This window comes from Nerophis ophidion, linkage group LG02 (assembly GCF_033978795.1).
Source record: "Nerophis ophidion isolate RoL-2023_Sa linkage group LG02, RoL_Noph_v1.0, whole genome shotgun sequence".
Classification (NCBI taxonomy): domain Eukaryota; kingdom Metazoa; phylum Chordata; class Actinopteri; order Syngnathiformes; family Syngnathidae; genus Nerophis; species Nerophis ophidion.
In genome coordinates, this window is record NC_084612.1 from 78,786,601 (window position 1) to 78,813,021 (window position 26,421).

Here is a 26,421-nt window from a genome sequence, read left to right on the forward strand (position 1 = left end):
CTCACACTCATGAACACTTCTTTGTTGTGTAGAGCAGACTCACACTGATGAACACTACTTTGTTGTGTAGAGCAGACTCACACTCATTAACACTTCTTTGTTGTGTAGAACAGACTCACACTGATGAACACTTCTTTGTTGTGTAGAACAGACTCACACTCATGAACACTTCTTTGTTGTGTAGAGCAGACTCACACTCATGAACACTTCTTTGTTGTGTAGAGCAGACTCACACTGATGAACACTTCTTTGTTGTGTAGAACAGACTCACACTGATGAACACTACTTTGTTGTGTAGAGCAGACTCACACTCATGAACACTTCTTTGTTGTGTAGAACAGACTCACACTCATGAACACTTCTTTCTTGTGTAGAGCAGACTCACACTCATGAACACTTTTTTGTTTTGCAGACGCAGCTTTCCACAAGGATGTGTTTGGCCTCCTCACATGGATGCTGCTGGTCGCTACAGTGACCGTGGAACTGACGTGAAAACTCTCTCACTCGTACACACACACACACACACACTTGCCCCTCCTCCCCTACACACACACACACACACACACACACACACACATACACAGGCATTTCAAACCCGAGCAAAACATGGGCGGAGGTCCCACGACCCCCTCAGGTGTTCTCCAGCCACGGACAGAACACATCCGTGGATTAAAGCCACCCGATGACGCTCCTCCCATTTTTGTAAGGGAATAATAACCAAGCTAAAAGAGCGTGACGACTTTCCCCGGTTCCATCTTTAGTTTCGTGTGTTCCTTGTCCCGCATCGGCCTGTTGACCAATAAAATTAGTCGATTGACGGCATTGGGATGATATATTTTTTTTTTTTCAATGAGTCTAAGTGACATGGCTTTTGGCTGTGGCGCCAAAGTAAGGCCGCTGGGCCCGTCTGCCCGTCTGATATCCCAGGATGCTCCAGTTCAGCAGTGAGGGTGGGAGGGGCCAAGGCAGATGCTCCAAGCTACAAAAGTCTTTTATTTACTTCTTTTCCTTCTGATGGCTGGGAATGTAGAACAAGAACGGGGTCATTGGGAGTTCAGTGTATTACGTCAGTGTAAATAGTGCAGATAATTCAAAGATGTTTTATGGGCGTGTTGAGAGAGAGGCTGCAAAGTTAGCCTTCATCTGTTTGTACTTCACTCATCTGCTGAGCTCAACTGCAGGAATCAAACCTAAATCCCTTCACTTTTTTTCTTTCTTTCTTTTGATATGACAGGAAGTGCTCTCACTTGTGTCCAATGTTTTCTTGGTCGTGTTGCATGTGAAAGTTGTTTTGTTTTTCTTTTTCTTCCTCTCCTTTTCTTTTCCCAGCTGCTGCATCAGCTTGTTGTGGCTGCAGAAATGTTTCCTTGTCTCATGTTCTCTTCTGGGCTGCACAGCGTGTGCGGCCAGGGACGTGCGGCCAGGCCAGGCAGGCGAGGCAAACCCCCGCCCAAATGAACAATATCTTTTTTAGGACATTTTCTTTAGTTGAAAAAATGAGGCTAAATTGGCACATTTCCCGATGAAAGTATAGGACCGCCACATCTTTCCAACCCTGGACGCTCATTTGGGGGATGACATTTGTCCAGACATGTCCCACCACGATGTGACTTTGTTAAGCCTCTGCAATGCATTTATTCTACTATGGAGCGCACTGGTGAATAAGCCGCAACCGCACAATTTTAGAAGAAATATATATTTTTCTATATATTAGCCGCACCGGACTATAAGTACTATAAACGTATGTACGTTATGAAATGACTTGTTCTCGCAGAAATGTATTTACATCCCTTAATTGTTTCCTAACCGTGCCAGTAAAACGGCCGATCAAACAAAACAGAAGTCCTCGTCCTGGACCCGCTAGCTGCGCAAGATAGTTCTCCAATCAGCTAAACCAGGGGTGTCAAAGTCAACCAAAACCGGCTCATGGGAGAATCCTCATATTTGAGTAGTATTAGAAGCGGCCCGCAGGCCACAGCCGCCTGCTGCTGTTTTGCACGCACCAGTACCCCATCAGTGTTGGCGCTAGGCATTTTCAAAATAGGGTCCTAGGGACCCCATCAAGTCATAATAATGGGGTCCCGCAGTACATTTTTGGGGCCCCACTTTTTTGTGAGCGTTTTGTTGATAAATGATAAATGTATGCATTATCCTGTTTTATCTCACATTCCATGTTGTCTTTTGGGAAAACAATGTAATAAACCTTACTTCATTCATTAAAAAAACTAATAGAAAAGACGACACATTTTAATGCATATGTAAAATTTATTCACTCATAAACATTCATTCACTTTCTTCTTTCCTTCATGGATCTAAATTATAGTTTTTTCTATACTTTTATTGTGATATTTTCAGAAAGTGTTTTTTCTATTTTTGGCCAAAGTGAGATAAAGAAAACATTCTGAAGTTGTCCTTATTTCTGTTTTTTAGTTTTAGTTTTACTTTATTAAGGCATCGATTTTCCTCCATGTGGCCCCTGAGCTAAAATGACTTTGACACACCTGAGCCAATCAGACTGAATAACTCCACGGTGACTTTTTGGTCAATTCACTTAGGAATTTGTGAAACCGACACAACACAAAAAAAATGTCAATATAAGTACTTAATACTAACACAGACACTCGTAAAGGTGTTAGCATATAAGCGAATGCTACTGACGCTAGCTTGATTACATCACGATAGCAGGTAGAAATATGCATGAAAACACACATGGGACGCTCTACTAAGTATGAATTGTTTTAGTTACATTGTAAAACTTACCAATGTTGCTTGGAGTGATCAATGAAGAATCCATTTGAGGTGAAACGCTACGGATGAATAGAAGACGGAACGGCACTTGTACTTCCGGTTTAAAGCTCTAAACAGAAGGACATACGATGAGCAGGGGTGGGCAAACTTTTTGGCTCAGTGGCTTTTGAAATCTGACGGACGGGCCAGGCGAGCACGTGATGCCTTTCAAAGGATATCACATCTGGGATATTTTAATCTATTTTATCCATCTATTTTCAACAATATCATATCAGAACATCAAAGAAACATACAAATGGAACTGAAGGGTCAATTAACACTTACATTCTCTCAAAGTGGGAGCAGTGCTGATCCTTTTTGTGCCGCTGCCTCCGAGTCCGGTATCGGTTTTGTTCTGGCAATTCTCACAACAGGTCTTTGCTCAATTCTGTTTTAATACTCGGGGGCCGCTTTAAGTGACCACCGGTCCGGATGTGGCCCGCAGGCCGTGGTTTGCCCACCCTTGTACTATAAACATCCGCCCACAAGCCATACCACAAAAAGTAGCTCTCCATTCGCTGTTTTTGCATGTGTTTTATAACTAAACTATTTGCATCATGGCAATCATAAATTACTCGGTGCAAAGCGTAGGGAAAAAAAGGAGCGGCCTATAGTCCCGAACGCTAAGTGTGACAAAAGGGGACAATAAGAAGGACACATGGGTGAAATAGGAGGCCTATTGAGCGTCAGCAGGTGGGCTCGTACGTGCGCTTGTCTTTTTTTTATTTATTTTGTATTCACTTTCATATTTTTCTTTTGTACAATTTTGAAATACACACACAGTGGCAGCAATTTGTCAACCAGAGTCAGAAACAACTCAAATGCAAAAAACAAACAATTGAATGCTCTGCTGAATAAATCATTCAGATGATAAGGAGGGTTGTACACAAGGCAGAAGCAGGGAAGTTGTCACCTTGGGGAAATGCTAAATAAAAAGAGACTATAATAAACCCTTTTCAACTTATATTCAATTGAATAGACAACAAAGACAAGATATTTCATCTTCACACTGACTAACTTTATTCTTTTTTGCAAATAATCATCAACTTAGAAATTAATGGCAGCAACACATGTCAAAAGAGGCATTTTTACCAGTGTGTTACATGGCCTTTCCTTTGAACAACACTCAGTGCAGGTTTGGGAACTGAGGGGACACATTTTTGAAGTGGAATTCTTTCCCATTCTTGCTTGATGTACAGCTTAAGTTGTTCAACAGTCTCCTGCCTCATATTTTAGTCTTCACACATTTTCAATGTCTGGACTACAGGCAGGCCAGTCTAGTACCTGCACTCTTTTACTCTGAAGTCACGCTGTTGTAACACCCGGCTTCGTGTTGTCTTGCTGAAATAAGCAGGGGCGTCCATGATAACAACATATGTTGCTCCAAAAGCTGTATGTACCTTTCAGCATTAATGGTGCCTTCACAGATGTGTAAGTTAGTCATGTCTTGTTCACTAATACACCCCCATACCATCACACATGTGTAACTAACCCATGTCTTGTTCACTAATACACCCCCATACCATCACACATGTGTAACTAACCCATGTCTTGTTCACTAATACACCCCCATACCATCACACATGTGTAAGTTAGTCATGTCTTGTTCACTAATACACCCCCATACCATCACACATGTGTAACTAACCCATGTCTTGTTCACTAATACACCCCCATACCATCACACATGTGTAAGTTACCCATGTCTTGTTCACTAATACACCCCCATACCATCACACATGTGTAAGTTAGTCATGTCTTGTTCACTAATACACCCCCATACCATCACACATGTGTAAGTTAGTCATGTCTTGTTCACTAATACACCCCCATACCATCACACATGTGTAAGTTAGTCATGTCTTGTTCACTAATACACCCCCATACCATCACACATGTGTAAGTTACCCATGTCTTGTTCACTAATACACCCCCATACCATCACACATGTGTAAGTTAGTCATGCCTTGTTCACTAATACACCCCCATACCATCACACATGTGTAAGTTACCCATGTCTTGTTCACTAATACACCCCCATACCATCACACATGTGTAAGTTAGTCATGTCTTGTTCACTAATACACCCCCATACCATCACACATGTGTAAGTTAGTCATGTCTTGTTCACTAATACACCCCCATACCATCACACATGTGTAAGTTAGTCATGTCTTGTTCACTAATACACCCCCATACCATCACACATGTGTAAGTTAGTCATGTCTTGTTCACTAATACACCCCCATACCATCACAGATGTGTAAGTTAGTCATGCCTTGTTCACTAATACACCCCCATACCATCACACATGTGTAAGTTACCCATGTCTTGTTCACTAATACACCCCCATACCATCACACATGTGTAAGTTAGTCATGTCTTGTTCACTAATACACCCCCATACCATCACACATGTGTAAGTTAGTCATGTCTTGTTCACTAATACACCCCCATACCATCACACATGTGTAAGTTAGTCATGTCTTGTTCACTAATACACCCCCATACCATCACACATGTGTAAGTTAGTCATGTCTTGTTCACTAATACACCCCCATACCATCACACATGTGTAAGTTAGTCATGTCTTGTTCACTAATACACCCCCATACCATCACACATGTGTAAGTTAGTCATGTCTTGTTCACTAATACACCCCCATACCATCACACATGTGTAAGTTAGTCATGTCTTGTTCACTAATACACCCCCATACCATCACACATGTGTAAGTTAGTCATGCCTTGTTCACTAATACACCCCCATACCATCACACATGTGTAAGTTACCCATGTCTTGTTCACTAATGCACCCCCATACCATCACACATGTGTAAGTTAGTCATGTCTTGTTCACTAATACACCCCCATACCATCACACATGTGTAAGTTAGTCATGTCTTGTTCACTAATACACCCCCATACCATCACAGATGTGTAAGTTACCCATGTCCATGGTTTCCAAAAACAATTTGAAATATAGACTCGTCAGACCACAGAACAGTTTTCGACTTTGCATCAGTCCGTCTTAGATGAGCTAGGGCCCAGGGAAGCCGGCAGGATTTCTGGGTGTTGTTGATAAATGGCTTTAGCTTTGCATAGTTGAGTTTTAACTTGCACTTACAGATGTAGCGACCAACTGTAGTTACTGACAGTGTTTTTATGAAGTGTTTCTGAGCTCATGTGGTGATATCCTTTACACACTGATGTCACTTTTTGATGCAGTAGCGCCTGAGGGATGGAAGGTGCGTAATACCATGGCTTACGTGCAGTGATTTCTCCATATTCTCTGAACCTTTTGATGATAATATGGAGCGTCGATGGTGAAATCCCTAAATTCCTTGCAATAGCTGCTTGAGAAATGTTTGTTGACAAAGTGGTGACCCTCGCCCCGTCTTTGTTTATGAATGAGTGAGCTGCTTTTATAGCCAATCATGGCACCCACCTGTTCCCAATTAGCCTGCTCACCTGTGGGATGTTCCACATAAGTCCTTGATGGTAAATGGTAAAAGGGTTGTACTTGTATAGCACTTTTCTAGCCCTTTTTAAGGAGCCCAAAGCGCTTTTGACAGTATTTCCACATTCACCCATTCACACACACATTCACCCATTCACACACACATTCACACACTGATGGCGGGAGCTGCCATGCAAGGCGCTCACCAGGACCCATCAGGAGCAAGGGTGAACTGTCTTGCCCAAGGACATAACGGACGTGACTAGGATGTTAGAAGGTGGGGATTGAACCAGGAACCCTCAGATTGCTGGCACAGCCACTCTATGTGAATTATGTGAATTATATTTACATAGCGCTTTTCTCAAGTGACTCAAAGCGCTTTACATAGTGACACCCAATATCTAAGTTACATTTAAACCAGTGTGGGTGGCACTGGGAGCAGGAGGGTAAAGTGTCTTGCCCAAGGACACAACAGCAGTAACTAGGATGGCACAAGCGGGAATCGAACCTGCAACTCTCAAGTTGCTAGCACGGCCACTCTACCAACTTCGTCACGCTGCCCCCTCACCACGCTGATTCTTCAACTTTCTCACCCTTTTTTGCCACTTGTGCCAGCTTTTTTGAAACATGTTGCAAGCATCAGATTCCAAATGCGCTAACATTTGCAAAAAATAGCAAAGTTTGTTAGTGTGAAGATGAAATATCTTGTCTTTGCAGTTTATTCAGTTGAATATAAGTTGAAAAGGATTTGTTGTATTCTCTTTTTATTTAGCTTTTACACAAGGTGACAACTTCACTGCTTTAGAAGTTTGTACATCAGTTCTCCAAAACATCTCCAAACTGGACTTTCAGACAAAATAAAGGGGGATTGTACTTTTGCAATAAAGCATCATGAAGAACAGGACCTAAGAAGTCACTTTTTTAAACATTTTTTCGATGATTTTTCTGGACATTGCCTCACCTGCCGTCAACCTGAGCGCAGGTCACTAGTGTGTGTGTGTGTGTGTGTGTGTGTGTGTGCGTGACTCTCAGCCAGACGTGTGCAGGCTTGGACGCCTCATCCTCGCTGCCACTTCCACGCTGGCCTGACCAGGGCTGTTGCATTTGATTCATTTGCCCTGTAATAAAGTGGACAATTAATAAAAGTCACCTGCCTGGACTTCAGTGAGAGTATGTGTGTTGTTGGGTGTACACCTGCACCACCTCAATGCTGCTTCACCAACATTCTCTCCATCAAAGACGTAGTCCTTTGACACGGTTTATCATTGTTGTTGGAGATCTTTTAGTTGTAATCTATTACTTTAAGGTCGCAAAATATTCTCTCCAAAGGGATGTAGGGTTGTAAGAGTAGAGTACTGCGATACTACTGAAGAATCTTATTCTGTACTATACTGCCTCTAATAAGTCCAGCACCCCCATGTGGTGACATTGCAGCTTTTACGAGCAGAGGAGCATGTATGGCAGCGCACGCACACTGAGTACTTACAAGCAGACACAGTGTGTCGACAGAAAAGGGAGAATGGACGCATTTTGCTGTAAAAAGTCAAGATAAAGGTGAAGTTCTAACACTGAAACATCAATCAATCAATCAATCAATGTTTATTTATATAGCCCCAAATCACAAATGTCTCAAAGGACTGCACGAATCATTACGACTACAACATCCTCGGAAGAACCCACAAAAGGGCAAGGAAAACTCACACCCAGTGGGCAGGGAGAATTCACATCCAGTGGGACGCCAGTGACAATGCTGACTATGAGAAACCTTGGAGAGGACCTCAGATGTGGGCAACCCCCCCCCTCTAGGGGACCGAAAGCAATAGTAGTACTATTGCTCAGGAAGAGATGCTTTAAGACATGCGGCTAACATCCATCCACAGTGTTTTAGCTACTTCTAAATCACCAATCCTCGTCTCCATGGCGACAAATAAAGTGAGAATTTTTGATAAAAAACATTATCACTGGAGGACGAGGAATATCTTAACATGCTTCACTACAGACTGTAGCTCACCGCCGTCACAATGTCAACAACCACCATGGGTGGATCTACACCTGACATCCACTGTAATGATACCAAGTATCTGTGATTACATCCATATTTATTATCATCACAAAATCATATTGTGTTTTTAAAGTCAGTACATATGTCCCTGGACACATGAGGACTTTGAATATGACCAAAGTATGATCCTGTGACGATGATTGATACCTAAATGTGTGGTATCATCCAAAACTAATGTCCAGTATCAAAGGAGAGAAGAAGTGATTATTACATTTTACAGAAGTGTAGGTAAATAACCTAAATGAACAAGTAGATTAATCATCCATTTTTACAGTTTGTCCTTTATAGGAGTCTTTGTTTGTTTACTTCCCACTAAAAGACAAGTTGTCTAGTATGTTCAACATTTTATTGAAGGACAAACTTGCAATAAAATATGGTCCCCCTTATTTATAAAATAGTATCCAGAAGTGGGTAGAGCACTATTCAGAACTCTACTCCAGAGAGAACACTGTAGTCGCCTCAGCCCTTGATGCCATTGAACAGCTGCCCATCATTGAGGAATTAGATGCTGAACCAACACTTGCTGAACTTCACAAAGCGATCGACAGCTTAGCGATTGGCAAAGCACCTGGTACTGATGGCATCCCCCCAGATCTCATCAAGCGCTGTAAAGACACCCTCCTGCAGCCTTTGCATGATGTCCTCTGCCAGTGCTGGAAAGAGGGAGCCGTGCCGCAGGACATGAGAGATGCCAAGATTGTCACCCTTTACAAAAATAAGGGCGACAGGAGCGACTGTAACAATTACAGGGGCATCTCCCTCTTGAATATAGTAGGAAAACTCTATGCCCGTGTCGTGCTTGTGCGCCTTCAGACTCTTGCTGAGCGCGTTTACCCGGAATCTCAATGCGGCTTTCGCGCCAAGCGCTCTACAGTGGACATGATATTCTCCCTACGCCAACTTCAGGAGAAATGCAGGGAACAACAGAAGCCCCTGTACATATCCTTCATTGACCTGACCAAGGCTTTCGACCTGGTTAGCAGAGAAGGGCTCTTCAGCATCCTACCCAAGATTGGATGCCCTCCAAAGCTCCATAGTCTCATTAGATCTTTCCATGACGACATGAAGGCAACCATCCAGTATGAGGGTAGCATATCCAACCCATTTCACATTAAGAGCGGAGTCAAACAAGGTTGCGTCCTTGCTCCTACCCTTTTCGGTATCTTCTTTGCCCTGCTCATCAAACATGCTTTTGGGACTGCAACAGAAGGGGTTTATCTACGTACAAGATCTGACGGCCGACTTTTCAACCTAGCCCGTCTTAAAGCAAGGACCAAAGTCCGTGAGACAACCATCCGGGACCTGCTCTTTGCGGATGATGCCGCCGTCATTTCGCACACTGAACCAGAACTCCAGTGCCTTATGGACAGATTCTCCCAGGCCTGCAAAGACTTTGGGCTTTCCATCAGCCTAAACAAGACCAATGTGCTGAGTCAGGAAGTGGACACTCCACCAGCCATCACAATTGATAAGCACCAACTCAAAATAGTACACCAATTTACTTACCTGGGATCCACCATCAGTGACAATCTGTCCCTTGATAGTGAGATCAACAAACGTATCGGCAAAGCTGCCACAACCCTAGGGCGCCTCACAACCCGCGTCTGGGAGAACCGGAAGCTGACAACTCCTACCAAGATGGCAGTGTACAACGCCTGCATTGTCAGCACTCTTCTCTACGGCAGCGAAACATGGACAACATACTCCAAACAGGAGCGCAAACTGAACACCTTCCACATGCGCTGCCTTCGCCGCATCCTCGGCATCCATTGGAGTGACAAGGTGACGAATGCCCAAGTCCTCCAACGCGCTGGTCTTCCTACCATGTTCACGCTGCTCAGACAACGCAGGCTGCGTTGGCTCGGCCACGTGTGCCGTATGGAGGATGGACGTATCCCAAAGGACATCCTGTATGGCGAACTTGCCTCTGGCAAGAGATCTGTTGGCCGGCCGAAACTGCGCTTCAAAGATATCTGCAAGCGGGACATGAAAGCCCTGGACATAAACACTGAACATTGGGAAGAAGTAGCGGCTGGCCGCAGCAAATGGCGCAGTGTCCTTCACAAACAGCTGAAGACTGGCGAGGAAAAGATCCATGCCACAGCCAATGAAAAAAGAACCAAGCGGAAGACAAGCACTCCTGCAGTTGCGCCTTCCAGCTACATCTGCAGTAAATGCGGCCGTGTTTGCCTCTCCCACATCGGACTCATCAGCCACAGCAGGCGTTGTCGCTGAGTTTAAACTTGACCTCTGGACTGGCGCAGTATCCATAGTCGTTACGACTGACGGAGGCCTTTGATCCAGAAGTACCGTAAAGGATCAAAATGCATGTTGTTGCTGCTACCAGAATATTGATATCAGAAGGACACTAAAAGGATGTTTACTCATCTGCAGAGAGTGCCGGGCGTATTTTTAGGGACAAAACGTACAAATCAGCACACAAGTCTTACAATAAACTGACATTTTTTTTTTATGTCCTTGGAGCAATGCTGTTTATTTTTACCATGCAATTAATGTGTACCTTATTTTGTGGACCATAAGGCGCACCGAGTCATAAAGCGCACTGTCCATCAACGGGTGGACTTTCATACTTTCAAAAACATGGCATGTAATAAGTCGCCCTAGAGGGCTCATATTATGTTTTGTATTCCACGTGTGAAAGACTTCCTTGTGGTCTACATAACATGTCATGCTGCTTCTTTGCTCAAAATCCTGCAGAGATGATGTTTTACTCATCATCTTCAAGTCTCTTCAAGATGGACCCTTCTTATTTACGTGCCTCCACTTCGACAGCGTCCTCTTTGTTGTGCCGGTAGTCCAAAGCGAGTCTACTGACAAATATAAGTTAGAACTGTACATGACTTTGTATTAGATATGGCAACAGCGGAGGATGAAGGTCCCACAACAAAAAGAAGGAGCTCATTGATTCCAAAGGCGGACTCACGCAGATTTTCAGGACTTATGCAGATCCCAAATATACATCAGCAGGTACCAATAGGTAAGAAAACTTGTTTTTTGCATAGTATTGCGGGAAAAAATGCCAGGTAATGTCTCCTAATAGGTGCCATGTTGGGGTCCTTATACACATACCATGATAATTGCAGCACGGTACGTCTGACTATGGTGGTCGTAATGCTGCTAACATCCTTTAAGCGGTGTGGCTTCGTTGCTTAAAAGAAATATTAAAACAATTTGACAGGTTTTTGAGCGGCATGTGTAATGTTCTATATTCTCAATCAAACCTCAACCTTTGGTCTTGCTTGCGAGTCTCATTTATTGAACAGGCATCATCCTGCAGTCCACATGTATCTCTTATGTTTGACTGCCATCTACTTGTTTCACTTATCATCACATCGTGCACCAAATAAAACATTTTTCAAGGTCAGTAAGCACAACCAGAATTAATACGCACATTAGGCACACCAGGTTATGAGGCGCACTGTCTTTATTGAGGAAAATGAAACGATTTTAAGCGCGCTTTGCGGTCCTAAAAACCCGGTATTACTCCTCAAAAACTTCTCAAATGGTATTTGTGTAATCCCTCATCTAGAACCACTCACGTACATGTATAATTCCTCATCTAGAACCACTCACGTACATGTATAATTCGTTTATCTAGAACCACTCACGTACATGTATAATCCCTCATCTAGAACCACTCACGTACATGTATAATCCCTCATCTAGAACCACTCACGTACATGTATAAACCCTCATCTAGAACCACTCATGTACATGTATAATCCCTCATCTAGAACCATTCACGTACATGTATAATCCCTCATCTAGAACCACTCACGTACATGTATAATCCCTCATCTAGAACCACTCACGTACATGTATAAACCCTCATCTAGAACCACTCACGTACATGTATAAACCCTCATCTAGAACCACTCACGTACATGTATAATCCCTCATCTAGAACCACTCACGTACATGTACAAACCCTCATCTAGAACCACTCACGTACATGTATAATTCGTTTATCTAGAACCACTCACGTACATGTATAATCCCTCATCTAGTACCACTCACATACATGTATAATCCCTCATCTAGAACCACTCACGTACATGTATAATCCCTTTATATAGAACCACTCACGTACATGTATAATCCCTCATCTAGAACCACTCACGTACATGTATAATCCCTCATCTAGTACCACTCACATACATGTATAATCCCTCATCTAGAACCACTCACGTACATGTATAATCCCTTTATATAGAACCACTCACGTACATGTATAATCCCTCATCTAGAACCACTCACGTACATGTATAAACCCTCATCTAGAACCACTCACGTACATGTATAAACCCTCATCTAGACCCACTCACGTACATGTATAATCCCTCATCTAGAACCACTCACGTACATGTATAATTCGTTTATCTAGAACCACTCACGTACATGTATAATCCCTCATCTAGAACCACTCACATACATGTATAATCCCTCATCTAGAACCACTCACGTACATGTATAATCCCTTTATATAGAACCACTCACGTACATGTATAATCCCTCATCTAGAACCACCACGTACATGTATAAACCCTCATCTAGAACCACTCACGTACATGTATAAACCCTCATCTAGAACCACTCACGTAGATGTATAATCCCTCATCTAGAACCACTCACGTACATGTACAAACCCTCATCTAGAACCACTCACGTACATGTACAAACCCTCATCTAGAACCACTCACGTACATGTATAAACCCTCATCTAGAACCACTCACGTACATGTACAAACCCTCATCTAGAACCACTCACGTACATGTATAAACCCTCATCTAGAACCACTCACGTACATGTATAAACCCTCATCTAGAACCACTCACGTACATGTATAATCCCTCATCTAGAACCACTCACATACATGTATAAACCCTCATCTAGAACCACTCACGTACATGTATAATCCCTCATCTAGAACCACTCACGTACATGTATAATCCCTCATCTAGAACCACTCACGTACATATACAAACCCTCATCTAGAACCACTCACGTACATGTATAAACCCTCATCTAGAACCACTCACGTACATGTATAAACCCTCATCTAGAACCACTCACGTACATGTACAACCCCTCATCTAGAACCACTCACGTACATGTATAATTCCTCATCTAGAACCACTCACGTACATGTATAAACCCTCATCTAGAACCACTCACGTACATGTATAAACCCTCATCTAGAACCACTCACGTACATGTATAATCCCTCATCTAGAACCACTCACGTACATGTATAAACCCTCATCTGGAACCACTCACGTACATGTATAAACCCTCATCTAGAACCACTCACGTACATGTATAAACCCTCATCTAGAACCACTCACGTACATGTATAATCCCTCATCTAGAACCACTCACGTACATGTACAAACCCTCATCTAGAACCACTCACGTACATGTATAATCCCTCATCTAGAACCACTCACGTACATGTATAATCCCTCATCTAGAACCACTCACGTACATGTATAAACCCTCATCTAGAACCACTCACGTACATGTATAAACCCTCATCTAGAACCACTCACGTACATGTATAACCCCTCATCTAGAACCACTCACGTACATGTATAATTCCTCATCTAGAACCACTCACGTACATGTATAAACCCTCATCTAGAACCACTCACGTACATGTATAAACCCTCATCTAGAACCACTCACGTACATGTATAATCCCTCATCTAGAACCACTCACGTACATGTATAAACCCTCATCTAGAACCACTCACGTACATGTATAAACCCTCATCTAGAACCACTCACGTACATGTATAAACCCTCATCTAGAACCACTCACGTACATGTATAATCCCTCATCTAGAACCACTCACGTACATGTACAAACCCTCATCTAGAACCACTCACGTACATGTATAATCCCTCATCTAGAACCACTCACGTACATGTATAATCCCTCATCTAGAACCACTCACGTACATGTATAAACCCTCATCTAGAACCACTCACGTACATGTATAAACCCTCATCTAGAACCACTCACGTACATGTATAAACCCTCATCTAGAACCACTCACGTACATGTATAATCCCTCATCTAGAACCACTCACGTACATGTATAATCCCTTTATATAGAACCACTCACGTACATGTATAATCCCTCATCTAGAACCACTCACGTACATGTATAATCCCTTTATATAGAACCACTCACGTACATGTATAATCCCTCATCTAGAACCACTCACGTACATGTATAATCCCTCATCTAGAACCACTCACGTACATGTATAAACCCTCATCTAGAACCACTCACGTACATGTACAAACCCTCATCTAGAACCACTCACGTACATGTATAAACCCTCACCTAGAACCACTCACGTACATGTATAATCCCTCATCTAGAACCACTCACGTACATGTATAAACCCTCATCTAGAACCACTCACGTACATGTATAATCCCTCATCTAGAACCACTCACGTACATGTATAATCCCTTTATATAGAACCACTCACGTACATGTATAATCCCTCATCTAGAACAACTCACGTACATGTACAAACCCTCATCTAGAACCACTCACGTACATGTATAAACCCTCATCTAGAACCACTCACGTACATGTATAAACCCTCATCTAGAACCACTCACGTACATGTATAATCCCTCATCTAGAACCACTCACGTACATGTACAAACCCTCATCTAGAACCACTCACGTACATGTATAATCCCTCATCTAGAACCACTCACGTACATGTATAATCCCTCATCTAGAACCACTCACGTACATGTATAAACCCTCATCTAGAACCACTCACGTACATGTATAAACCCTCATCTAGAACCACTCACGTACATGTATAACCCCTCATCTAGAACCACTCACGTACATGTATAATTCCTCATCTAGAACCACTCACGTACATGTATAAACCCTCATCTAGAACCACTCGCGTACATGTATAAACCCTCATCTAGAACCACTCACGTACATGTATAATCCCTCATCTAGAACCACTCACGTACATGTATAAACCCTCATCTAGAACCACTCACGTACATGTATAAACCCTCATCTAGAACCACTCACGTACATGTATAAACCCTCATCTAGAACCACTCACGTACATGTATAATCCCTCATCTAGAACCACTCACGTACATGTACAAACCCTCATCTAGAACCACTCACGTACATGTATAATCCCTCATCTAGAACCACTCACGTACATGTATAATCCCTCATCTAGAACCACTCACGTACATGTATAAACCCTCATCTAGAACCACTCACGTACATGTATAAACCCTCATCTAGAACCACTCACGTACATGTATAAACCCTCATCTAGAACCACTCACGTACATGTATAATCCCTCATCTAGAACCACTCACGTACATGTACAAACCCTCATCTAGAACCACTCACGTACATGTATAAACCCTCACATAGAACCACTCACGTACATGTATAATCCCTCATCTAGAACCACTCACGTACATGTATAATCCCTCATCTAGAACCACTCACGTACATGTATAAAGCCTAATCTAGAACCAGAGGTGAGCGTGACTTGTGAATGATTGATCAAGTCAACCTTGTCTGGTTTCTTGGATGTTGTTGTTACTGTAACACAATGGTGTTACAGTAACAACAACTGACCCTCCCTTCTCGACGTAGACCTGTTTGTACCACATGTGGGACTTGGGCTAAGTTGACCTAAACAAACAATTGTTGTGTGTTTTTGCAAAGAGAAGCCTGCAAATAGTAATTAATTGTTCTAATCCTGCCGATGTCTTTGATTATTGACGTGCAACATAAGAAATTCATCTTCAATTAGTTGAGTAATATGTGTACTAAAATGGGAACTATGTTACTCAAAGAGTACGATGGAGAATTTGGTCACTGGTCTTAAAAAGTGTCAAATCATGAAGTTCATGTATGGAATAGAATGACTTCACAAACTCAAAGAAATGTTTGACAAACACACAAAAAGTTTGGGAGGAAGAAAAACTATTTTCTTCAAGTTGATACTTTTTGGGACGGAGGTTTGACTTTTTCAGGCGCAGGAAGCGCAGTTCACACTCTCCAACAGCGGGTGGTGCTGCTGAGTCACTTCCAGGCTGATGGAGCCAGGATTTCAGACGCCAAGAAAAAGAAGATGAAACATTTTTCCAGTTTGTGAAACATTTTTTTTTTTTAGTTTGAGAAACATTTTTGAGTTTTTAAAACATTTTTGAGCTCATGATTTTTTTGGGGGGAGTTTATGAAAGATTTTCAAGTCTGTGAAAAATGTTTTAGTTTGTGGAACATTTGTTGAGTGTGGAGCATTTTTTTTTAGTTTGTGAAACATTTTTGAGTTTATGAAAACATATTTTAGTTAATTAAACAATTTTGAGTTGGTGCAACATTTTTTTGAGTTTGTGAAACATTTAGAGTTCGTGAAACATTTTTTGAGTGTGAAACATTTTTGTGTTTATGAAACATTTTTGAGTTTGTGAAACATTTTCGAGTCTTAAATGTTTTTGAGTTTGAGGAGCATTTTTGAGTTTTTGAAACATTTTTTCAAGTTAATGAAAAAATGTTTTGAGTTTATGACAACTTTTTGAGTTTGTGAAACATTTAGAGTTTGTGAAACATTTCTTGAGTGTGAAACATTTTAGAGTTTGTGAAACATTTTTGAGTTTGTGAACATTTTTTTGAGTTTGGCCAGTAATTGACTCCACCTTCATACATTTTGGAATGAGCTTGCACGCACTTGTTGTGCCTGTATTGGTGGGTTTGGAGGCGGGCTTGGTGGTGGCTTCAGGCCATGCAGAAAAGAAAGAAAAAAGCTCAAAGTATTATTTCATCTGATGGTGACATGTGCATAATAACCTGATGTGCCACATGCAGCAACATAAAGGCAGACATTTTTTTTATCCAGAGAATGAATCCATCGGCCAGTGTGTACATAATGTTGTGACCGGGTGAATCTATTTAATGTGGAGCTTCTCAAACCTTTTTCACAAGGTACCCCTTTAAAAATATGTGGCTTTCCAAGTACCACCAGTAGTGTAGTAGACCCAAGTACTCATTAAGTACCACCATAATGACATCATTAAATACAGTAGTGTAGTAGACCTAAGTATTCATTAAGTACCACCATCATGACAACATTAAATACAGTAGTGTAGTAGACCTAAGTATTCATTAAGTACCACCATAATGACAACATTAAATTCAGTAGTGTAGTAGACCTAAGTATTCATTAAGTACCACCATAATGATGACATTAAATACAGTAGTGTTATATACCTAAGTATTCATTAAGTACCACAATAATGATGACATTAAATACAGTAGTGTAGTAGACCTAAGTATTCATTAGGGACCACCATAATGACAACATTAAATATAGTAGTGTAGTAGACCCAAGTATTCATTAAGTACCACCATCATGACAACATTAAATACAGTAGTGTAGTAGACCTAAGTATTCATTAAGTACCACCATAATGACAACATTAAATACAGTAGTGTAGTAGACCTAAGTATTCATTAAGTACCACCATAATGACAACATTAAATACAGTAGTGTAGTAGACCCAAGTATTCATTAAGTACCATCATAATGATGACATTAATTACAGTATTGTAGTATACCTAAGTATTCATTAAGTACCACCATCATGACAACATTAAATACAGTAGTGTAGTAGACCTAAGTATTCATTTAGTACCACCATAATGACAACATTAAAATACGGCAGTGTAGTAGACCTAAGTATTCATTAAGTACCACCATAATGACAACATTAAATACAGTAGTGTAGTAGACCTAAGTATTCATTAAGTACCACCATAATGACAACATTAAATACAGTAGTGTAGTAGACCCAAGTATTCATTAAGTACCATCATAATGATGATATTAAATACAGTATTGTAGTATACCTAAGTATTCATTAAGTACCACCATCATGACAACATTAAATACAGTAGTGTAATAGACCTAAGTATTCATTTAGTACCACCATAATGACAACATTAAAATACGGCACTGTAGTAGACCTAAGTATTCATTAAGTACCACCATCATGACAACATTAAATACAGTAGTGTAGTAGACCTAAGTATTCATTTAGTACCACCATAATGACAACATTAAATACAGTAGTGTAGTAGACCTAAGTATTCATTAAGTACCACCATAATGATGACATTAAATACAGTATTGTAGTATACCTAAGTATTCATTAGGGACCACCATAATGACAACATTAAATATAGTAGTGTAGTAGACCCAAGTATTCATTAAGTACCATCATAATGATGACATTAAATACAGTATTGTAGTATACCTAAGTATTCATTAAGTACCACCATCATGACAACATTAAATACAGTAGTGTAGTAGACCTAAGTATTCATTTAGTACCACCATAATGACAACATTAAAATACGGCAGTGTAGTAGACCTAAGTATTCATTAAGTACCACCATAATGACAACATTAAATACAGTAGTGTAGTAGACCTAAGTATTCATTAAGTACCACCATAATGACAACATTAAATAGAGTAGTGTAGTAGACCCAAGTATTCATTAAGTACCATCATAATGATGATATTAAATACAGTATTGTAGTATACCTAAGTATTCATTAAGTACCACCATCATGACAACATTAAATACAGTAGTGTAATAGACCTAAGTATTCATTTAGTACCACCATAATGACAACATTAAAATGCGGCACTGTAGTAGACCTAAGTATTCATTAAGTACCACCATCATGACAACATTAAATACAGTAGTGTAGTAGACCTAAGTATTCATTTAGTACCACCATAATGACAACATTAAATACAGTAGTGTAGTAGACCTAAGTATTCATTAAGGACCACCATAATGATGACATTAAATACAGTATTGTAGTAGACCTAAGTATTCATTAGGGACCACCATAATGACAACATTAAATATAGTAGTGTAGTAGACCCAAGTATTCATTAAGTACCACCATCATGACAACATTAAATACAGTAGTGTAGTAGACCTAAGTATTCATTAAGTACCACCATAATGACAACATTAAATACAGTAGTGTAGTAGACCTAAGTATTCATTAAGTACCACCATAATGACAACATTAAATACAGTAGTGTAGTAGACCCAAGTATTCATTAAGTACCATCATAATGATGACATTAAATACAGTATTGTAGTATACCTAAGTATTCATTAAGTACCACCATCATGACAACATTAAATACAGTAGTGTAGTAGACCTAAGTATTCATTTAGTACCACCATAATGACAACATTAAAATACGGCAGTGTAGTAGACCTAAGTATTCATTAAGTACCACCATAATGACAACATTAAATACAGTAGTGTAGTAGACCTAAGTATTCATTAAGTACCACCATAATGACAACATTAAATACAGTAGTGTAGTAGACCCAAGTATTCATTAAGTACCATCATAATGATGATATTAAATACAGTATTGTAGTATACCTAAGTATTCATTAAGTACCACCATCATGACAACATTAAATACAGTAGTGTAATAGACCTAAGTATTCATTTAGTACCACCATAATGACAACATTAAAATACGGCACTGTAGTAGACCTAAGTATTCATTAAGTACCACCATCATGACAACATTAAATACAGTAGTGTAGTAGACCTAAGTATTCATTTAGTACCACCATAATGACAACATTAAATACAGTAGTGTAGTAGACCTAAGTATTCATTAAGTACCACCATAATGATGACATTAAATACAGTATTGTAGTAGACCTAAGTATTCATTAGGGACCACCATAATGACAACATTAAATATAGTAGTGTAGTAGACCCAAGTATTCATTAAGTACCACCATCATGACAACATTAAATACAGTAGTGTAGTAGACCTAAGTATTCATTAAGTACCACCATAATGACAACATTAAATACAGTAGTGTAGTAGACCTAAGTATTCATTAAGTACCACCATAATGACAACATTAAATACAGTAGTGTAGTAGACCCAAGTATTCATTAAGTACCATCATAATGATGACATTAAATACAGTATTGTAGTAGACCTAAGTATTCATTAGGGACCACCATAATGACAACATTAAATATAGTAGTGTAGTAGACCCAAGTATTCATTAAGTACCACCATCATGACAACATTAAATACAGTAGTGTAGTAGACCTAAGTATTCATTAAGTACCACCATCATGACAACATTAAATACAGTAGTGTAGTAGACCTAAGTATTCATTAAGTACCACCATAATGACAACATTAAATACAGTAGTGTAGTAGACCCAAGTATTCATTAAGTACCATCATAATGATGACATTAAATACAGTATTGTAGTATACCTAAGTATTCATTAAGTACCACCATCATGACAACATTAAATACAGTAGTGTAGTAGACCTAAGTATTCATTTAGTACCACCATAATGACAACATTAAATACAGTAGTGTAGTAGACCTAAGTACTCATTAACTACCACCTTAGTGACAACATTAAATAGGTTAGTGTAGTAGACCGTAGTATTCATTAAGTACCACCATATTGACCAGCATTAAAACACAGTAGCGCAGTAGGCCTAAGTATTCATTAAGTACCACCATAATGACCAACATTAAAATATGGTAGCGCAGTAGGCCTAATAGATTTTATGTAACAAGTATGTTTAATATGTGTGGCCAATGTAACATGACACACAGTTTGAAGAGTAACACTGTATTTGCACATAGGAAAAGTGAATATTATGTGTCAGACTAGATGGAGGCCATGTACCACAGTTTAAGAAAGACTGCAATAGAGCTTCCTGCAGACAAACTCCAAAAACTGGCTTTAAAACCTAAAATGTTTGCCAAAAACAAATCCAGTACATATTTTGTATCTGGACAACAAAAAATGGGTTTAAATGTAGATTAAATTCCATCGTGAGCCCCTAATCCTTCAAAATAAAATGAATGATCTTCTCACATATTAAAAGTTGTAGTCCAAGGCAAGGACTTCTGACCTTTTTTGTCAGATTGCATTGGATTGGATTGGAACTTTTCATATTGTCGCCCACAAGATGTTGTCAGCTGTCTTGTAAACAAACAACTAAAACTTTGCTCTTTTTGTTGGCTTTTAAGCAAAGAAGGAAGCATGACCTGCTTGTTTGACAACTGACACATCTCATATAGAATGCCACAGCTTAATTTTGAAAAGAACTATAATAAAACCACAAATGAAAGTGTCTACAGTGAAGTCCAAAACATGAATTGTGCACCACAAGCTCTCCACGACGTGCTGTTTATGCAGTTTGTTCTGTCCTCGCTCTCCCTGTAACCTGAAAGTTGAGGCATGAGTGTACAAACAGATGCATCCGGGTTGTGAAGGATGTGATAGATGTCACCTTCCCTCCTACCCCGCCCATTATTTAAACCCTACTGCTAAAACTGTGATGGGCGAGTCTGTCATAAAACACTTTAAAGGCATACACTGCAAGTGAAAAGTTGATAGTGGCTCAAGTTCTTGGTGAACGACAACCAAATATTGATCTTAGGTGAGTGTGTGCTTGTTGAATCAGCATCTGACTGGCCTCAGGTGTTGCATGACCGAAGCCCCGCCTTCAAAGAGATGCAAATATACAGTACCTCCACAGGTTTCATTTTACACCCGAGGGCAAAGAACAGCAGTCATCGGATGACAGGAGCTCTTTTGCAATGAAAAGCAGCCATGCAGTCGTCAGCTGAGAGGCACTGACAAAAGGATCAGTCAGCCGGTCACAAGTGCCACCCCCGCCGCAGTTATGGCCATTGCAGATCTTTTGGGAGTCCAAGTCGACATGCAGCTGCTGCTCAAGATGAGTCTTTCTGTCGCGACAGTGCTTCTGGTGTCGTTGGCCTACAGGTTCTACAGCTCCAGATACACCAAAGAAAGCCCTTTGCATGACAGCAAAGCACCGCCGACGTGCCAGAGGTGCAAGAAGACCCTGCACGGCACTTGCACTGATGATAAACAACTCAGACCTTTGCTCGCCGAGGATCCGTTGCCTGACCCCTCCTAAAAAAACACAGTCCGAAGCTAAAGATCATTGTTACGTGGCACAAGGTGCTCAACATATCGTCAAAGAAACAGAGGTATCTTCATGTCAGAAGCCAGCATCGGTTTCCTCCAGGGACACTTCACCTGGATCTTCTCTGGACAAGGTTGCCAGTGCAAAAGGCAGACGGTCCCCTTGCTTTTTGAAGAAGGTGGAGGGCTGTACGGGTGTGGGGAGAGAGCTGAGACAGGACTTGGAGCGACACGGGATCTACTCGACCTTCCTCTCCAAGGCGGAGATCAAGGTGGAAGACGCCAAGCTGGTAGTGGACGGTTCAGAAGAACAGATTGTGCGTGGGAAGATATATGAATACTTTGTGGAGACTTCTCACTTTTCCACAGATCAGAACACCCAGTTGGGTAAGGACAGAAAGAAAATCGAGGTCCCAGAGTGTGAAAGAAATCGCAGTGTGACGGATTCTCTTTCCTCTGTAGACCCTGACACCACGGATGAAGCCTGCTATCTTGAGAACCAAAAGCGAAGGTGCTCCACAGGTACTGTACCCTTACGGAAGCAAAGCTATTTGGCTGCTGGGGAGCAGTCAGAACTGCCGAGTTCACCTTCTCCCTCAGGGGGCTCAACTAGCACCAGCCCCCTCGAGGTCAGCCCTTTTACAAACAATACATGCCTCAATGTGATTAGTGTGTCTCATGTAGAAGCCGGACCAGTGAGTCCTTTGTCATACCATTTAGCTAAAACTCCAGATTTTGAAACCCTAAGAAATCAACTGAATTTGGGGAACTGTTTAGAGGCACTTTTCCTTGCCAAAAGACATGGGCAGAGCTCTGTGGAGCAAGCAGCCCTCACCGTCATGTCCGATAACTATCTCCACGTCCTCCGAGATGCCGACCTTTATGGGCGGCTCACCAATGCTGAGCGGGAAAAAATCCGGAGGCAGCGAGCAAGAGGGAGAAGATTCATTATGGTGGCTGATGTGGACCCTCAAGACTGGTCAAAGAACACCACAGGGATGAGAAGAAGGTTGAGCGCCGTGCACTATTACAACGACGGTGTCAACGCCTGGCAGACCCTTTGCCCTATCCCACAGGAAGTCATCAGCCAAGCCTGCGCCATGTGTACGATGGATAATTACTTATTTGTGGCGGTGGGATGCCAAGCCACAGACAGTGAAATGAGTCCCTCCAAACGAGTGTTTTGCTACAATCCTTTGACAGATATTTGGAAGGAGATCAGTCCCATGAATGAAGCCAGGCCTCGCTGTAAACTGGCAGCACTGGATGGCTACGTCTACGCCATCGGGGGAGAGTGCCTTTCCTCAGTGGAGCGCTATGACCCGCGTTTGGACAGATGGACTTTTGTGGCCCCTTTGCCTAATGATACCTTCGCGGTGGCCCATCATGTGACGGTGTGCAACGGAGAGCTGTTTGTGTCCGGAGGGAGTGTCCGTTACATGCTGATGCGCTACAGCCCCAAAATGGACACGTGGAGGGGGAGTCTTATGGCTAGCGGCAAAGACAGGACCGTAGACATGGAGGCTGTGGGATCTTTTCTGTATCGTTTTGAAGTCAACTCTGTTCTGGGAGTCAGCGTGTACCGCTACCACACGGTGGCCCGACTGTGGTACGAGTGCGGCACCAAACGTTTGCCACGATGCCCTGCCTTCAGGTGTGTGGCCATGGGCGACACGGTCTACTGTGTCAGTCGGCACTTCACTCTGACATTTGAGGCCCATGAGATCTCCCCTGCTTTCACAGAGGACACTTTTACTGTCCCCCTTCCAGGCAAGGGCCTACTTGTCCCCTTTGTCTTGTCACTCCCGGATAGGAAGCCTCTCCAGACCAGTGTGTAGCGCACATCCAGTTTTGTAGGGATGATACATCAAGTTGCTTTTTGACCATGCCTGTTGCTAGCTACAAAGTCCTAGAGGTGCAGAGTCAGACCTAACCTATGCACGCTTAGATGGATGGATTGTGTTAACATTGTACATGCTCAACTCTACATCGTTAATGTTTAATCCTCAAAAATCCTACATTATTTATTAAAAGGGTCATACCGTGTAATTCTTTTTTTCAACATTTAAAACACCTTCTTGTTGTAATGGTGGTTCTTGGGTGAAAGATTTGCCTAGACTTAGTTTTACGGACCTACTTTCAAGCCATTTTTTTTCTCTCTTTTGAAAGTGATTGTTTTGAGAGACAGAGTTGCTGGATGCAAATGAACCTGTCCTTACCACGGCTAGGAATGAACGGTGAGTGTGCATTCGCCCCCGCCCGGCAGAAAGAGTTTGAAGTTTTTAGCTTTTATTGTGCGCTGTGGACATAGACGAGCGCCACCAGCCATCAGTTTTACGTGACTTTCACCACCACACAACATCCCAGGATGATATAGCGAGACCACCGGCTTACTGTGGTTGGTTTTCAGCACCAACGAAGGAAGCAAAGAAAAGGAGGACGACAGAGGAGGACAGCCCAGCTGACGTAGAGATCTGGAACTGGACACGCTGACCAAAGTGACATTTCTATGGAGTCTAACTTTCTAATGCTACATCTCGGACGTCTACACCTGTATAACCAAAATAAAAGCCTTTTCTATTCTACATCCTGAAATAACGTAAATTGCTCTAGTGTGTGAATGTGAGTGTGAATGTTGTCTGTCTATCTGTGTTAGCCCTGCGATAAGGGGTGGCGACTTGTCCAGGGTGTACACAGCCTTCCGCCCGATTGTAGCTGAGATACGCAACCCCAAAAGGGAATTAGCGATAGTAAATGGATGGATGGATGCTCGGCTGCTTTGAGTTACAAATAATAGAAACTCAAGGCTACAAGGTACGTCAGGGGCGACGTCACAGACCTACTAACAGATTATATGACACTCTGGTCCTTTGTTGAACACAGTAACTTCAATTGCTCGGCTTCTTTGAGTCATAAATGATAGAAACTCAAGGCTACAAGGTACGTCAGGGGCGACGTAGCGGACGTACTAACAGATTATATGACACTCTGGTCCTTTGCTGAACACAGTAACTTCAATTGCTCGGCTTCTTTGAGTTGTAAATGATAGAAACTCAAGGCTACAAGGTACGTCAGGGGCGACGTAGCGGACGTACTAACAGATTATATGACACTCTGGTCCTTTGCTGAACACAGTAACTTCAATTGCTCGGCTTCTTTGAGTTATAAATGATAGAAACTCAAGGCTACAAGGTACGTCAGGGGCGACGTCACAGACGTACTAACAGATTATATGACACTCTGGTCCTTTGCTGAACACAGTAACTTCAATTGCTCGGCTTCTTTGAGTTGTAAATAATAGAAACTCAAGGCTACAAGGTACGTCAGGGGCGACGTCACGGACGTACTAACAGATTATATGACACTCTGGTCCTTTGCTGAACACAGTAACTTCAATTGCTCGGCTTCTTTGAGTTATAAATGATAGAAACTCAAGGCTACAAGGTACGTCAGGGGCGACGTAGCGGACGTACTAACAGATTATATGACACTCTGGTCCTTTGCTGAACACAGTAACTTAAATTGCTCGGCTTCTTTGAGTTATAAATGATAGAAACTCAAGGCTACAAGGTACGTCAGGGGGGACGTAGCGGACGTACTAACAGATTATATGACACTCTGGTCCTTTGCTGAACACAGTAACTTCAATTGCTCGGCTTCTTTGAGTTGTAAATAATAGAAACTCAAGGCTACAAAGTACGTCAGGGGCGACGTAGCGGACGTACTAACAGATTATATGACACTCTGGTCCTTTGCTGAACACAGTAACTTCAATTGCTCGGCTTCTTTGAGTTGTAAATGATAGAAACTCAAGGCTACAAGGTACGTCAGGGGCGACGTAGCGGACGTACTAACAGATTATATGACACTCTGGTCCTTTGCTGAACACAGTAACTTCAATTACTCGGCTTCTTTGAGTTGTAAATGATAGAAACTCAAGGCTACAAGGTACGTCAGGGGCGACGTAGCGGACGTACTAACAGATTATATGACACTCTGGTCCTTTGCTGAACACAGTAA

The 26,421-nt window shown here is 41.6% G+C and overlaps 2 protein-coding genes across 3 annotated transcripts in view; both read left to right on the forward strand.

The window, feature by feature from the left end:
• The window catches only part of igsf21a (immunoglobin superfamily, member 21a), a 419,808-nt gene extending 415,273 nt beyond the window's left edge, over positions 1–4,535 (forward strand). For both annotated transcript variants that reach the window (XM_061892205.1, XM_061892206.1), the window contains exon 10: positions 413–4,535. In XM_061892205.1, coding sequence (XP_061748189.1) covers positions 413–492 — 80 coding nt within the window. In that variant the 3' untranslated portion in view covers positions 493–4,535. The remainder of the gene's footprint in view (positions 1–412) is intronic.
• A 16,886-nt stretch (positions 4,536–21,421) lies between these two features.
• On the forward strand, positions 21,422–24,986 carry klhdc7a (kelch domain containing 7A). The gene is made up of 2 exons (XM_061892207.1): positions 21,422–22,305; positions 22,370–24,986. Exons 1-2 carry the CDS (start codon positions 22,136–22,138, stop codon positions 24,237–24,239), a joined length of 2,040 nt encoding a protein of 679 aa, XP_061748191.1. The 5' UTR covers positions 21,422–22,135; the 3' UTR covers positions 24,240–24,986.
• Positions 24,987–26,421: the final 1,435 nt, after the last annotated feature.